Source organism: Carlito syrichta, unplaced genomic scaffold (assembly GCF_000164805.1).
Source record: "Carlito syrichta isolate Samal-C Ts95f unplaced genomic scaffold, Tarsius_syrichta-2.0.1 Scaffold301636, whole genome shotgun sequence".
Classification (NCBI taxonomy): Eukaryota; Metazoa; Chordata; class Mammalia; order Primates; family Tarsiidae; genus Carlito; species Carlito syrichta.
In genome coordinates, this window is record NW_007245732.1 from 686943 (window position 1) to 699173 (window position 12231).

A 12231-nucleotide genomic window follows, 5' to 3' on the forward strand; every position below is an offset into this window, starting at 1 on the left:
TTGGGATCATTTGCTATGCAAGAGTAGATAATTGATGCAAGTTTGCCTGTCATTGTTGGAATAATTTTGAATCTGTTCTAATAAGTTATTTAAAACCTCAGTATTTTAGCTTTTATTAACAAATAGCTTGTTGCATATCTTATTTCAATAGTTTAAAGCTCTTCTAGAAGATGAAGAAAATACAGATAAATGAAAAGACAACCCTATTTTTTTTAGGGATTAGATGTTGTAAAGTTGTCATTTCACCCTAAATCAACCTATAAATTTTACAGTCTCAATAATATATCAATAGAATATTTCTTGAATGAGAAACTCATTCTAGGGACCTGTAAAGCTACAGTAACTTAAATAATTTGGTCCAGGTGCATAAAACAGACAGAAAAGAATTGTGAGTCTGGCAATGAACCTAAATACATATGAAAATCTATATTACGTGTCAAAGGTAGTAGTTCAATTATTGGAAAAAAGATTCTTTTCAGTAAAAGGTGTTATGACAACTAGCTAGCCACCTGGAAAAAAAATCCAGATTCCTAATTCACTTATTACCCCAAAATAAATGTTGAATAGATAAAATATTATATAGATCAAATGTTTAAAAAAACTCCTCTAGATTAAAATGTAGAGGTCTTTAGAACTATTTATTCCTCCTTTTTCTCACTTCATTTTGGACTTGCTCATATGACTATGTAAAATAATATTAATTATAGTCATTTTCTTGAGTTGTCTCCATTTATGCATAATTAGCATAACTCACCATGGTTATCCATCTTGTTTAATATGTGTCAGATTACCTTTGCTGTGTTTAACAATTCTACTAAATTCCATTTTTGAGCTAAACCTTCAAAGTTTGTAGCTTGTGTACCTTGGCAGACTGCTCACAAAGTAGAAAAATTGGATGGAATGTTTCTGATAAGGTAAATACAGGAAAAGCTATGCAGAAATATGTTTCTTAGAGAAGTAAGCTATCAGGCAGCTTAGGGTGCAAGCTATCTGGTAACCGTGCAAGAAGCAACTTTGATAGAAGAAAGAAGCATGAGGACTCCAGTCATGATTAGATTAAGAGAGTTATGCACATGACATTTGCCATGGATTGTGTCTCCACTGGCACACACAGAAAGTTGAGGCTTAAAGCCATAAAGTACTTCATTTAACGTGTCACGCATTCATGAAACTTTCTGGATGGGTTATGTGTTTTTACTTTAGGCCATTCTGCTTCAAATTATCGGAGAAACAGCATAGAGGGCAGAAGGAACTCAGACCCGGGGGCAAGGGGCAGTAAGTAAATGAAACAAGAGTCTTCTGTTTCTCAACTGAATAGTGGCTACTGGTGTGACCCTGCGAAAGTCAATTCAGGATCAAGCCCACTTTCCTCACCTATGAAGTGAGAGGGTTAGGCTAAGGCTATATGTAGCTCTAGAATGTCATATTTGACTACTTCTGAAGAGATAGTGGAAGGCTGTGATTCTTACTTTGCATTTGAAAATATTTAGGAGAACAAAGTACATGAACTTGACAAGACTACACATATGTTTTTGATTCTCAGTGAATCAACTAATTTCTTTCCCCAGCTCTTCACAAGCCATTCTTTGTTTAGTAGTTTTTGTTTTTACTTTAATTTTTTTCTTCTATAAATTTTTAAAGAGTTAGATGACTGCTATTATGAGTTGGTGACAAATAAACAATTCAGTAATAGACACTTTAAAAACTGAAAAATAACTGAGCATGTAAGATTAAAATTTTTTAAAAAATAGATATAAGTGCTTGGGGTTGTGATTATATTTTATACATAACAATTTAGCTATTTAAGTTAATTTATAAAGAATCACAGACATATATGTGACTTTGCCAAGTTTTGTGTACTTTTTAATTCCTAAATATTTTCATCTGCAAAGCAGTAATCACAACCTTAAACCATCCCTTCAGAAGTAGTCATATGCCAAATTCTACCGTAGTCAAAAAGGGTTATTTTTGTATTATGAGGTTAAACCAGTAGTACTTCATCTGTGATATTCTACACAGATGACCATAATGGTCAGGTTCTCTGTACCTTGAGCTTGTTTTCAAGGCAAAGTCTTGAAAGAACTGTTTTTAATCTTAACTTTTTGTAATCTTATTTTCCAATGAGAGAATTAAAGCTTGGTAAAACAACTTGCCCATGGTCACAGGTAGTTAATGGCGCTCACAGGACTTAAACCTAGGCAGTCTGAATCTAGACTCAATTATAAAATATTTTTTCCTAATGTCAAAGCTGGTTCTTGTTTTGGACTTCTTGCCAAAATGTAAGCTCCATGAAAGAATGAAGTTGTTTTGTACACTGCTGTATTCCTGTACCTTGAACAGGGCTTGACCTGGTGGGAGCAGGTAGGACTCTGTCTGTTCCTGCTGCTGTAACAAAATATTTTAGACTGGATCATGCCTAAATAATAGAAATTCATTTCTCATGGTTCTGGAGGCTGGCAGTTCCAGATCAAGGTGCCAGCAAATTAGGTGTCTAATAAAGGCTGGCTCTCTCCTTCAAAGATGGAAACTTTATGCTGCATTCTTACATAATGAAAAAGCAGAAAGGATGAATGTTGTGTACTCACATGGTGGAAGAAATGGAAGGGCTAAGCGACTCCATAAAGGCTCTTTAATAGGTGCGTTAATTCCTTCCAAGTGGGCAGAGCCCTCATGACTTAATAATCACTTTCCAAAAGGCCCCATGTCTTAATATTGTCACAATGGTGATTGTTTTCATAGGATTGGGAATATTAGGAATAGATTAGTTAATTAAAAAAAAGTTTCCACATGAATTTTGGAGGGACACAAACATTCAGCTCATAGCAGCTGTCTTCTCTTTCCTGACTCCATGAGATAGACTGTCTTTTCCTTCCATACATGAATGCCTGAGCATATCTAGATTCTGGGACCCTCAGCATAAGAGAGTCTCTGAAGAGGAAGATGAAGATGACAATTACTTCCTGGCAGTCCTGACTTAGTCCCAGCTTTCTGTCTTGGGATGTATACTGGACAACAATTTATTTGGGGACATAGCACTGAAGGAAAAATAAACCACTTCAAATTGACTAGTGATTCAAACTCTAATCTCTAAAAATGATAAATTCCTCAGTTCTCTACCTCCTTACATTCTTGTCTTACTACACAAGTTTCTGTAACTCCGTTTTTTAGGAAACATCATTCATCTACTCAATAACCTTTATGGTCCATGAATAATTTGACTTTCCTTGCTTTTTTGAATTTTGGAGCATTGTTTCCCTAGTGTGAAGGAGTTTTGGAAGAGGCAAGAAAGCAAACTCAGAGCTTAAGAAATTATAAAGAATAATATTGTAATCATAACAACTGTTATTTGTTTTTAAGCCTCAGTCTTCAGAAGGTTATTGTCTGCAGTTGAATACTAATGGATTCAGGCTCTCTTTATGCAGAGGAAATCTTAAACAACAGTGTTCATGGGGAAGGACATTAATCAGGAGAGAGAAGTGAGCCTTGTTCTTAATAATGTTTGCATAATAGCTACCCCTGGGTATATTTCTTGACTTAAAAATAAATATTCATGCTTTCCACATCCAGTAAAACTGGAAATTATTTGTGGTTATGATTCTGTTATATGATCCTCTATCTATTCACGGGGATTTCAAGCTGGGAGGCTGCTGGAAACCAAAAAACATAAATAACAATGCTTGTGAATAACGTGGAGTAAAAGGCGAGCAAGACTAGGGTGTTCGCTATCTGGAGAAGGAGAACAAGGAGCAGGACAGAGCTCTGTTTCCAGAAGGGGAGGAGCTGAATCACACTGGCATGCTTAAGGACGTGGTTTTTCCCCCCTTCTTTTTAGGGTTAGGGTTAGGGTGTTAAGTTGTTAGAGTTAAGAGTTAGGCTAAGATAAAAGCTCGGTTTAGTTTAGGGTGAGAGAGGATTAGGGGCTAGGGCTAAGAGTTCGGGTTAGAGGTTAGGCTTAGTGTTTAGGGATTAGCATCAGGCATTATGGTTAGAGCTGGGGCTAGGGCTCTGCTTAAGGACATTTATATGCTCTCCTGATTTGCTATTAATGCTTGAGTAGTTTCTCCTCACCAGGAGGATAAAATTCAAGTGTTTTACCTCAGTGTTAGTGGCACTCTCTGGAGTGGTCCCTGTGAAACTCTGGAGCACATTACCTGAGACTACTTTCCACCTCAGATGTGACAACACACAGCTCCCTTCAGGTTCCCTCTGACATGGTGTCTTTCAACTCCATGTCTTTGTTCATATGCTCTCTTCATCTTGTAAGGATTTTCCAAACCTTCTTTGCTAATTAATTCCACTTATCATAGACAAGTTGGCTTTAACTTCACCTGCTCAAGAAGACTTCTTTGATCTCCACTTCTAGCTAATAAGTTTTAATCCAGATTCTCCTATTTTTATTTATTGATTTAGTGATTCTTAAATAGTCTTTGTCCTGAGGGACTTTTTTGTCATCTTGTTTTATTGTTTACATGCACCAAATTTTATTACACAAGGGCTTCATTTTTCTTTTCTCTTTCCTTTCTTTCTCCATTTCTCTCTCTCTCTCTCTCTCTCTCTCTCTCTCTCTCTGTCTCTCTCTCTGTCTCTCTCTCTCACATATATATACATCTATCTTTCTTTCCTCCTCTTTTTTCTACCTTTTACATTCTAAGAATGTTCCTATATGGTCTTGAAATCATAGCTGTGTTGCTGTTTTGAACATCTGTCTGTATTGTAAGGCTTTGCGCTAATTCCTCTCCCATGTGGTTTTCCTAACCTTTCTTTCTTAGTATGAATATTCTACTTCAGCTAAGAGGACATCCTATAGTATAAAAGTCAAAACTGATTTGTTCTCCCAGAGACCTGAGATTGCTAATACAGTTGTGCCTTGGTATCCGCAGAGGACTGGTTTCAGGACCCCCGGAAGATAACAATCCACAGATGCTGAAATCCCTTATATAAAACAGTAAAACAGTGCAGTATTTGCATAAGACCTATGCACACCTGCCTATATAATTTAAATCATCTCTAGATTATTTATAATGCCTAATATGTCAGTGGTATGTAAAAGTTGCTATGCTGTATTATTTTTATTGTTATATTATTATTTTTATTGTATTGTTTTTATTTTTTTAAAAATGTTTTCCATCTGAGATTGGTTGAATCTATGGATATGGAACCTGCGGACACCAGGGCTGACTGCAATTTCTCTAGCCTCTCCTGGCCTGTCCTCTGATGCAGGGTGTATGTCTTGGGGTTAAACACCATCTTGTTAGCTCCCTTATACATGCCTCTCATCTGATGGGTGCTGTGTTAACAGAGCTATATCTGTTCAACAGCACGTGCCAGTCGTACCCTTATTGGTAGGCTTCTGCTGAAGTGTCCATATGTCTTTTTCTTGTGCATATGTGCAGTCACGAAAGTACTGAAAACTACCCCTGCTGTTTATATAGCAAATCTATTTATAAAACGCTTTTTGAAATGTTATCCTCACCAAAGAGAGGTGAGCAGTGCAGCTGTTAACCTCATTTGCAAATGAGAGAATTGGTTCAAAAAGATTGAATAACTTCCTAAATTTAGGTGTCCAGTAAATTGCAGGAATTAGAATTCGACTGGCTGAGATCCTTTTTCACAACACTACAAACCTGACAACAGTATTTCTCCTGCTGACTAGGCCATGCAGAGCCTAGTAGAGCTCTTATATGGTGAACTTCTGAGGGCACTGGACAGAGACCTGGACGTGATTTAGGGCCTGTGTTATGGAACTGATTGGGCCACTGGGGCTCTGTGCCTCAAGAGTCACTTTACTCCAAACTCCACTGTCCCCATTTATAAAATGAAGAATGAAGCCGGGCTCGGTGGCTCAGCCTGTAATCCCGCACCTTTGGGAGGCTGAGGTGAGTGGATTGCCTGAGCCAGCGGGTTCGAGACCCGCCTGGGCAGCGAGACCTCATCTCTACAATAAATAAAAAAATCCGCTGGTGTGGTAGCACATGCCTGTAATTCCGGCTACTCAGAAGGCTGAGGTGGAAGGATCGCCGGAGCCCAGCAAGTTGAGGCTGCGGTGGCCGGGAGTGGCCACTGCACTCCAGTCTGGGTGACCGAGTGAGACTCCAACTCAAAAAAAATAAATAAAAATAAATAAATAAATAAAATGAAGAATGAGACACCATGTTTTTAAAGGTTCTTTTGACACACAGCACTTTATTAATTCCTTTTCTGCTATTTTTTTTTTAAATCTCCCCTTCTCACTCCTTTTCTTTCTTTGCTTTCCTTCAGTTGATTCAGTGACTATCTGGTGTGTGTCTGCAATGTACAAAGCATTGTGCTAGGATCCACAGGGGCTGATGAAAGTATATTGTTACAGCTTATCATGGGCAGGAATCAGTCGTTCTTCCTTATCTTGTTTTGCATTTGTTTCCATTCTCTTCTCCTGCCTTCTTTTCCCTCTCATGTTCAATCCCCTCATCATTTTCATTGTTTTCCAAGGTTTCTGCTTTGGTCCAAGGGAAAGCATCAGCCCAGAGCCCATGGGTGAGTTTCATGGTCCTTGGCATCTACTCCCCCAGCACTTGTAGATACTCAATACAAAGCTTCGAGGGTTTTGACAGCCTGGGACTCCATGGACTTTGATGCATGATACTGTACTTCTGGCTCACTTCAATGAGAGATGGACGACTCGGGAATAAAATATCACTTTGCAAATATATTTAAATTGTTTTTCTTCTAAAATATGTGACTTTAAAACTTTAAAATAATCTACTTTTTCAGTAGCATTAGAACCAAGATATTTACTTTTTAAAAGGATTTTTGCCAGAGGGATGCAAATAGTTTTCTTTAGGACCCATGATTGTCACTGGACTCCCATATATTCTTTCCCCTTTTCAGTCATATTTTCTCATTCCTCTTCTACACCCCATATGACATGCATGAGTCATGAGACACTTCTATTTTTCCCCCAAGACCACATTTTCCTACATGTAGTTTAAATTATCTATTACCTTTAGGCTTATTTTTCCATTAAGAGTCACCAATGAATTAGCTGCCAAACACATGGTTATTTTCTCCAAAACACACTTAAAGTACATTTGTTTTCTCTTTGCTGTCTCCAGTCCTCTTAATATCATAGCAGTCAGTATTTTATCATTGCAAAGCACAAACAAAAAGATTGGTGATTTCTTAAACCCCAAGTGAGCAAAGTGGAAGAAACTAAAGAGAACGGAACAAGTGTAGTCATGGTTAGGTACCTGCTCTGCATGAATAGCTTGGTTGAGAACATTCATGGGACTTTCTGAATCCTTTTAACTACCCTGTAAGGTTTAGATTTGCTCTTTGTATTTGTGGAAACTAAGGCTCAGAGGGGTTAAATGATTCGCCCAATACCCCACAGCTTTCAAGTGTCTGAGTTAAGATTTGTACCCAATCCACGCGGCTCCAAATTAACGTATTATCTCTGCTGTACCAGGATTGGAAGGGGGTGTATACAGGCTCTAGAAGGATGTGTAGGATGGGTATCTGGGTAGGGAAGGGCTGAGGAGGCGACCTTAGTCTGCTTGACCAAGATTTTTTCCTTTCCAGGGTCATATCTCAAATGTAGACTACTTCTCCAAATTAAGGATCCAACTTTTTGTAACATTTTAATGAGAGGGGCTTCTACTAATGGGACATCTCTTTTTTGTCTTTCACAGCAATATTGCAGGCAGTAATAGCTGGTGATCTTATGAAGGTAAGATGTCTTCCTACCAAAACTTTGGTGATTCTTTAAGAACTTTAAATCAACATCATTCCTCACCAGATTTTCATGTTCCTGTATCATGCCCCTGGCCTGCGCTAGCTAAGCGGAGGAGGAAGGATGCTCTTTTGAGAATCAAGCAGAGAGGGTGAGGGAGGCTGTCACAGCATATCTACATTTCCTAACAGCAGGAGCACCATGGTTTTTGTCTGGGTTAGTTAAAATGGACTGCATGTCCCCAGTATGCAGTGCCCAGAATGCTTGCTTTCTAGAAGCTGACATTTGAAGTTTTTAAAGATTTCTTTTCAGAAAATCTTGAAATGAATGCGTCTGTAAAAATTAACTAGACAATACCCAGGAATGCATTCTCCAGGCCAGAGCTTATTTCTTCCATGTTATAGTTTTATACTTCAAGGATTATAGTTAATCAAAAGAAGACGCTCAGTCTGATCCACTTTGAACATTTTAATTTGTGCTTATATTTTGTGATGAATTTAGCGCAGAAGGAAGAAAGTCATTAGCATTGCATCAAGAGTGAGTGTTAATCTGAAGTCAGACTGCCTGAGTTCAGATCTTGGCTCTGTATGTGTGATTTTGTGCAATTATTTAATTATCTCTGTGCCTCAATTTCTTCATCTGTAAACAAGGATAATGATATGACTTCTCTCCTTGGTTTGTCATGAAGATTAAAAGTAGCAGTATACATGAACTCCTAAGACTGTTTCTGTTACATAGAAGGAGCTCTAAAATGTTAGTTATTTTATTAATATTATTATAGTGTCAACCTATGTTTACTAACAGCTAAACATGGTGGCAATAAAAATATTTGTTACATAATATAGTCCTTGAGTATTCTGAAGCTATATTTGGTCCCATATCATTTCAGGCATCAGGACCATGACTGCCTCAGGGAAGAGGCTGTGCCTTAATCGTCAGCCTATGTAGTAAGGCACCACGAAGATCAAGGGACCAAAACTCTTAAAGAAAAGTTCTACTACCCTTGTACACAACTTTTTTTAAAAGCACATCTGGTGAGAAGGTTGTGAACATACCGATCAACTGCCATCTTTAGGCACATAATCCTGAAAATGGCGCCTGTGCCACTGTGCAGATCATAGTGTCACTAGGAATTGTTGCCCAGAAGAGAGAAGTGCTCTCCAAGCAGTATATCAAGTTCAATGACATTCTCACCAGTAGATTAAACCAATACCATCCTATTTTCCTTGCAAGGCCTTGTATTAGGTTCTATGGAAGATAGAGACACGAATAAGACTGATTCTTGCCCTTGGGAGCTTGTATGTCCGAACATTTTGCAAAACCCTGTACAATTGAAACCCTTCTATTTATTTTCTCTATGCTTTTAGTTTAGGTGACTGATTTTCCAGGTTCCTGGATATGTTATCAGTTTTTTTGTACTTCAATAGAGAATTATTTGTCATGTGGGAAATGACTATATAAAGCCAGTTGTCTCATGACATTCTCTGTTATAATTATTTCCAAAGTGACTAAGAAATGACTTAGCAGCACCTTATTTACTAAGAAATGAAATATAAGGACATAGCGATTTTCTTTTTCAGTCTTTTCTTTTTTTCTGTTCTTACATTTTAAAAAGTTTCCTTCACAAGTGTTTTTTTCCCTCTTTCTTCTCCATCTTCTTTCATTTGTTTTCTCCCATGTAGAAAGCATAATACACATTGATTATTAAACTCGTTACATGTATATGTGTTTGAAAGTGACAGGGAGGGACAAGGGAAGGGGAGAGACTGGAGAACAGAGGATCATAGGAACAGCCTCTGGTGAATGCTGCCATGAATCACTTCTGTACAGCAGGGCTGCCTAAGATGCCCGCAGACTAACTTAATGTTCATGGTGTCTAAAAGCACGGAAAGGCAGGATCAAGGCAGCTGGCCCTGATAGGATCTGATTAGGTCTGTTCTGCTATTCTTTATGAATCTCCCCCAAGGAAAAAGGAAGTGTCATTGCGAGTCAATGTGGTTGAACAGCACAGGATACCCTTTTAGATGTTTGTGGGAAATTGTCAGCTATTTCTCCCAGTTCTCTTGCCCCACAGTTTGTAGATGGAAGTTCTTGTGCTGCTTACCTCCGTCCAGCTCCTTGGAATCCATGTCGCAGGAGGTTTTCTGTGTCTCCTTTCCCACCCCTGCTGTTTACTTGCCTGATGCCATACTGGGAACCTCGGGGTGTTCCTCTCCATTACCAGTAATTCTTTCCACATCTGTCTCCCTCATGTACTGTGAGAGCTTGGGGGCCAGTGACTGAATCCTATTCATCTTTATCTCCCTGAATCAAGTACATGACAGTTCGATGTATGTATTTGAGTGTAGGCGTGAACACTGAGGTTACTTTCTTTTTTTAAAAAAAATTTATTTTTAGTTGAAAAATAATAATGGTACATATTCATGGGGTACATAATGATGTTTGGATACATATAATGTATAGGGATCAGCTCAGGGTTATTAGAATATCCATCAACTCAAACACTTATCAGTTCCTGGTGTTGGGAATGATATTCTCCTTCTAACTATTTGAAATGATGTATTATTATAAACTGTAGCCATCCTACAGTGCTACAGAGCACTAGAACTCATTCTTTGAGTTTACCCTCTTTCACCTTATGAGATGTTTGATTATTTATTATGTGTGCCTTCTAACTTTGTGAGAGAGAATGTGTTCTTTTTGCTTACTACCTAATGGGTTATTTAATTCTTATTTGTCCTAAAACTGTGTATTAGGAACTTCACAAAGACTCATCTAGTCCTGACACACCACAGCTTGTGAATGAAGGTCCATTTACACTTTCAATAATGTTCAGTATTTGATTAACTTAGACTGTATTCTCATCTACTATCTTATTCTCAGACTGCAAAATTCTATTTTTTCCAGTCTTTTCTCATGTAGAAACTACTAATTCTATGGATCATTTTGGTTCTCAATCTGCAGATCATCACTAGCCTGTTTAGGTATGTGTTGGCTAATTAATAGAAGGTGTGCAGGCCGGGTTACAGATTGGGATGAAGAAGGGAGCCAGACGTGTGTGTGCCTGCGCATATGCTTATGTGCCATGATCTTATGCAGGAGAAAGAGAAGCAGCGTTGATATCTGGTAGTCAGGTTCATTAGAGGCTGAAGAAACACTAAAGGACATAGGCAAGGAGCTTAGCTATCAGACCCCAAGCTATTCCTGCTTATAGCCGTAATTATTCTTTCAACTCAGAGAACACTGAGTCAGCATAGGAAGTTTCTGTTCTCTATTCCACCCCTCATTCCCCTGGGACACAGACTGGAGCTCAGAAAAGAGAAGAAAAAAGTACTTCAGCATGATACCATCTCCTTAGGCTGTTCAGCACCCACAAACCCTCTCCAGAGTTAGAGGAGACACTGGTCATCTCTCTGAGTGATAATGCAGTCCAGGAATGTGACTTCATCTCTTTGCCTTTTCTCTGTGTCCTCAAAAGCTGGAAATATTTGTGGTTTTTTTTACCTTACTCTGATTTTATTACCTGTTAGTTGTTATCCTTGTTCTGGATTCTGCCTGAACTTCTTTTCATATGTCTCTCTTGCAGCTAATAGAAAGCTATAAAAATGGAGGCAGTCTGCTAATTCAGGGACCAGATCACTGTTCACTCCTTCACTACGCAGCTAAAACCGGCAATGGGGAGATTGTGAAATATATCCTTGACCATGGTGAGTAGGCACAGCGAACTTACCAAGGTTCACTTATCCATGAAATAGATGGCATTTTCTAAGCTATTTTTCTCCCAGGCTGTTTTTAGAATGACAGAAATACTCTAACTTTTAGCTGATGCCCCTTTGCTTGTTTGGAGCAGCCATGGCTGCAGACCACTGATATGGATGGACCATCTTAACCAAGCAATTAGTAGAAATGGTTTTCACATTGAGCTCTTTACAGACTATTTTTTTAAGAGAAATCAATTTTAAAACAAGACAAAACCAGATGTAGCCTGGCATAAACTGCTTTATTTTTCTGGAACATTTTTGTAAGCAAACTGGTTGGAATCAGCTACTTAATCCGTATTTGTAGTTCATCATTCTGTAGATTAATGAGAATAATTTTTTTCCATCTTTCTATTCTCTCTCTCTCTGTGTCTCTCTCCTGTTGAATTTCACACTTTATTCTCTTTGAAAATGTCTGGTACTATTGTATTGTTCATGGCAGATCATACTATACTAACCTCCTGGACCACTTTCTAACTTGGTTTCTAACTTGGTGTTAGATTGTTTGCTGGAAATAGCATGCACAATAGCAACTGCCTCTAAAAGCCCGTTGGAAGTGTAAGACCTGTGATAAATACCAAATCTCAACGGCTATGTTCAGCTTCTCATGTTTATAGTATTTTCAGAGACAAAAAAAGGGAAAGTCTGCTTGACTTGGCTGCTTTTTAGTGAGAAGGAATGGAAGAGTCTAACTCTTCCATTGAAGATTGAAGATTTTCTCTGAGCCATGACAGCAAGTCTATGGCCTAGTCTTTCTGCACCCAA

The 12231-nt window shown here is 38.3% G+C and overlaps 1 protein-coding gene across 1 annotated transcript in view; it reads left to right on the forward strand.

Annotated features, from left to right (window-relative positions):
- Positions 1-12231, forward strand: part of DGKI (diacylglycerol kinase iota) — a 237482-nt gene that overhangs the window by 207782 nt on the left and 17469 nt on the right. The window contains exons 22-23 of the mRNA XM_021710904.1: positions 7668-7705; positions 11295-11415. Coding sequence (XP_021566579.1) covers positions 7668-7705; positions 11295-11415 — 159 coding nt within the window. The remainder of the gene's footprint in view (positions 1-7667; positions 7706-11294; positions 11416-12231) is intronic.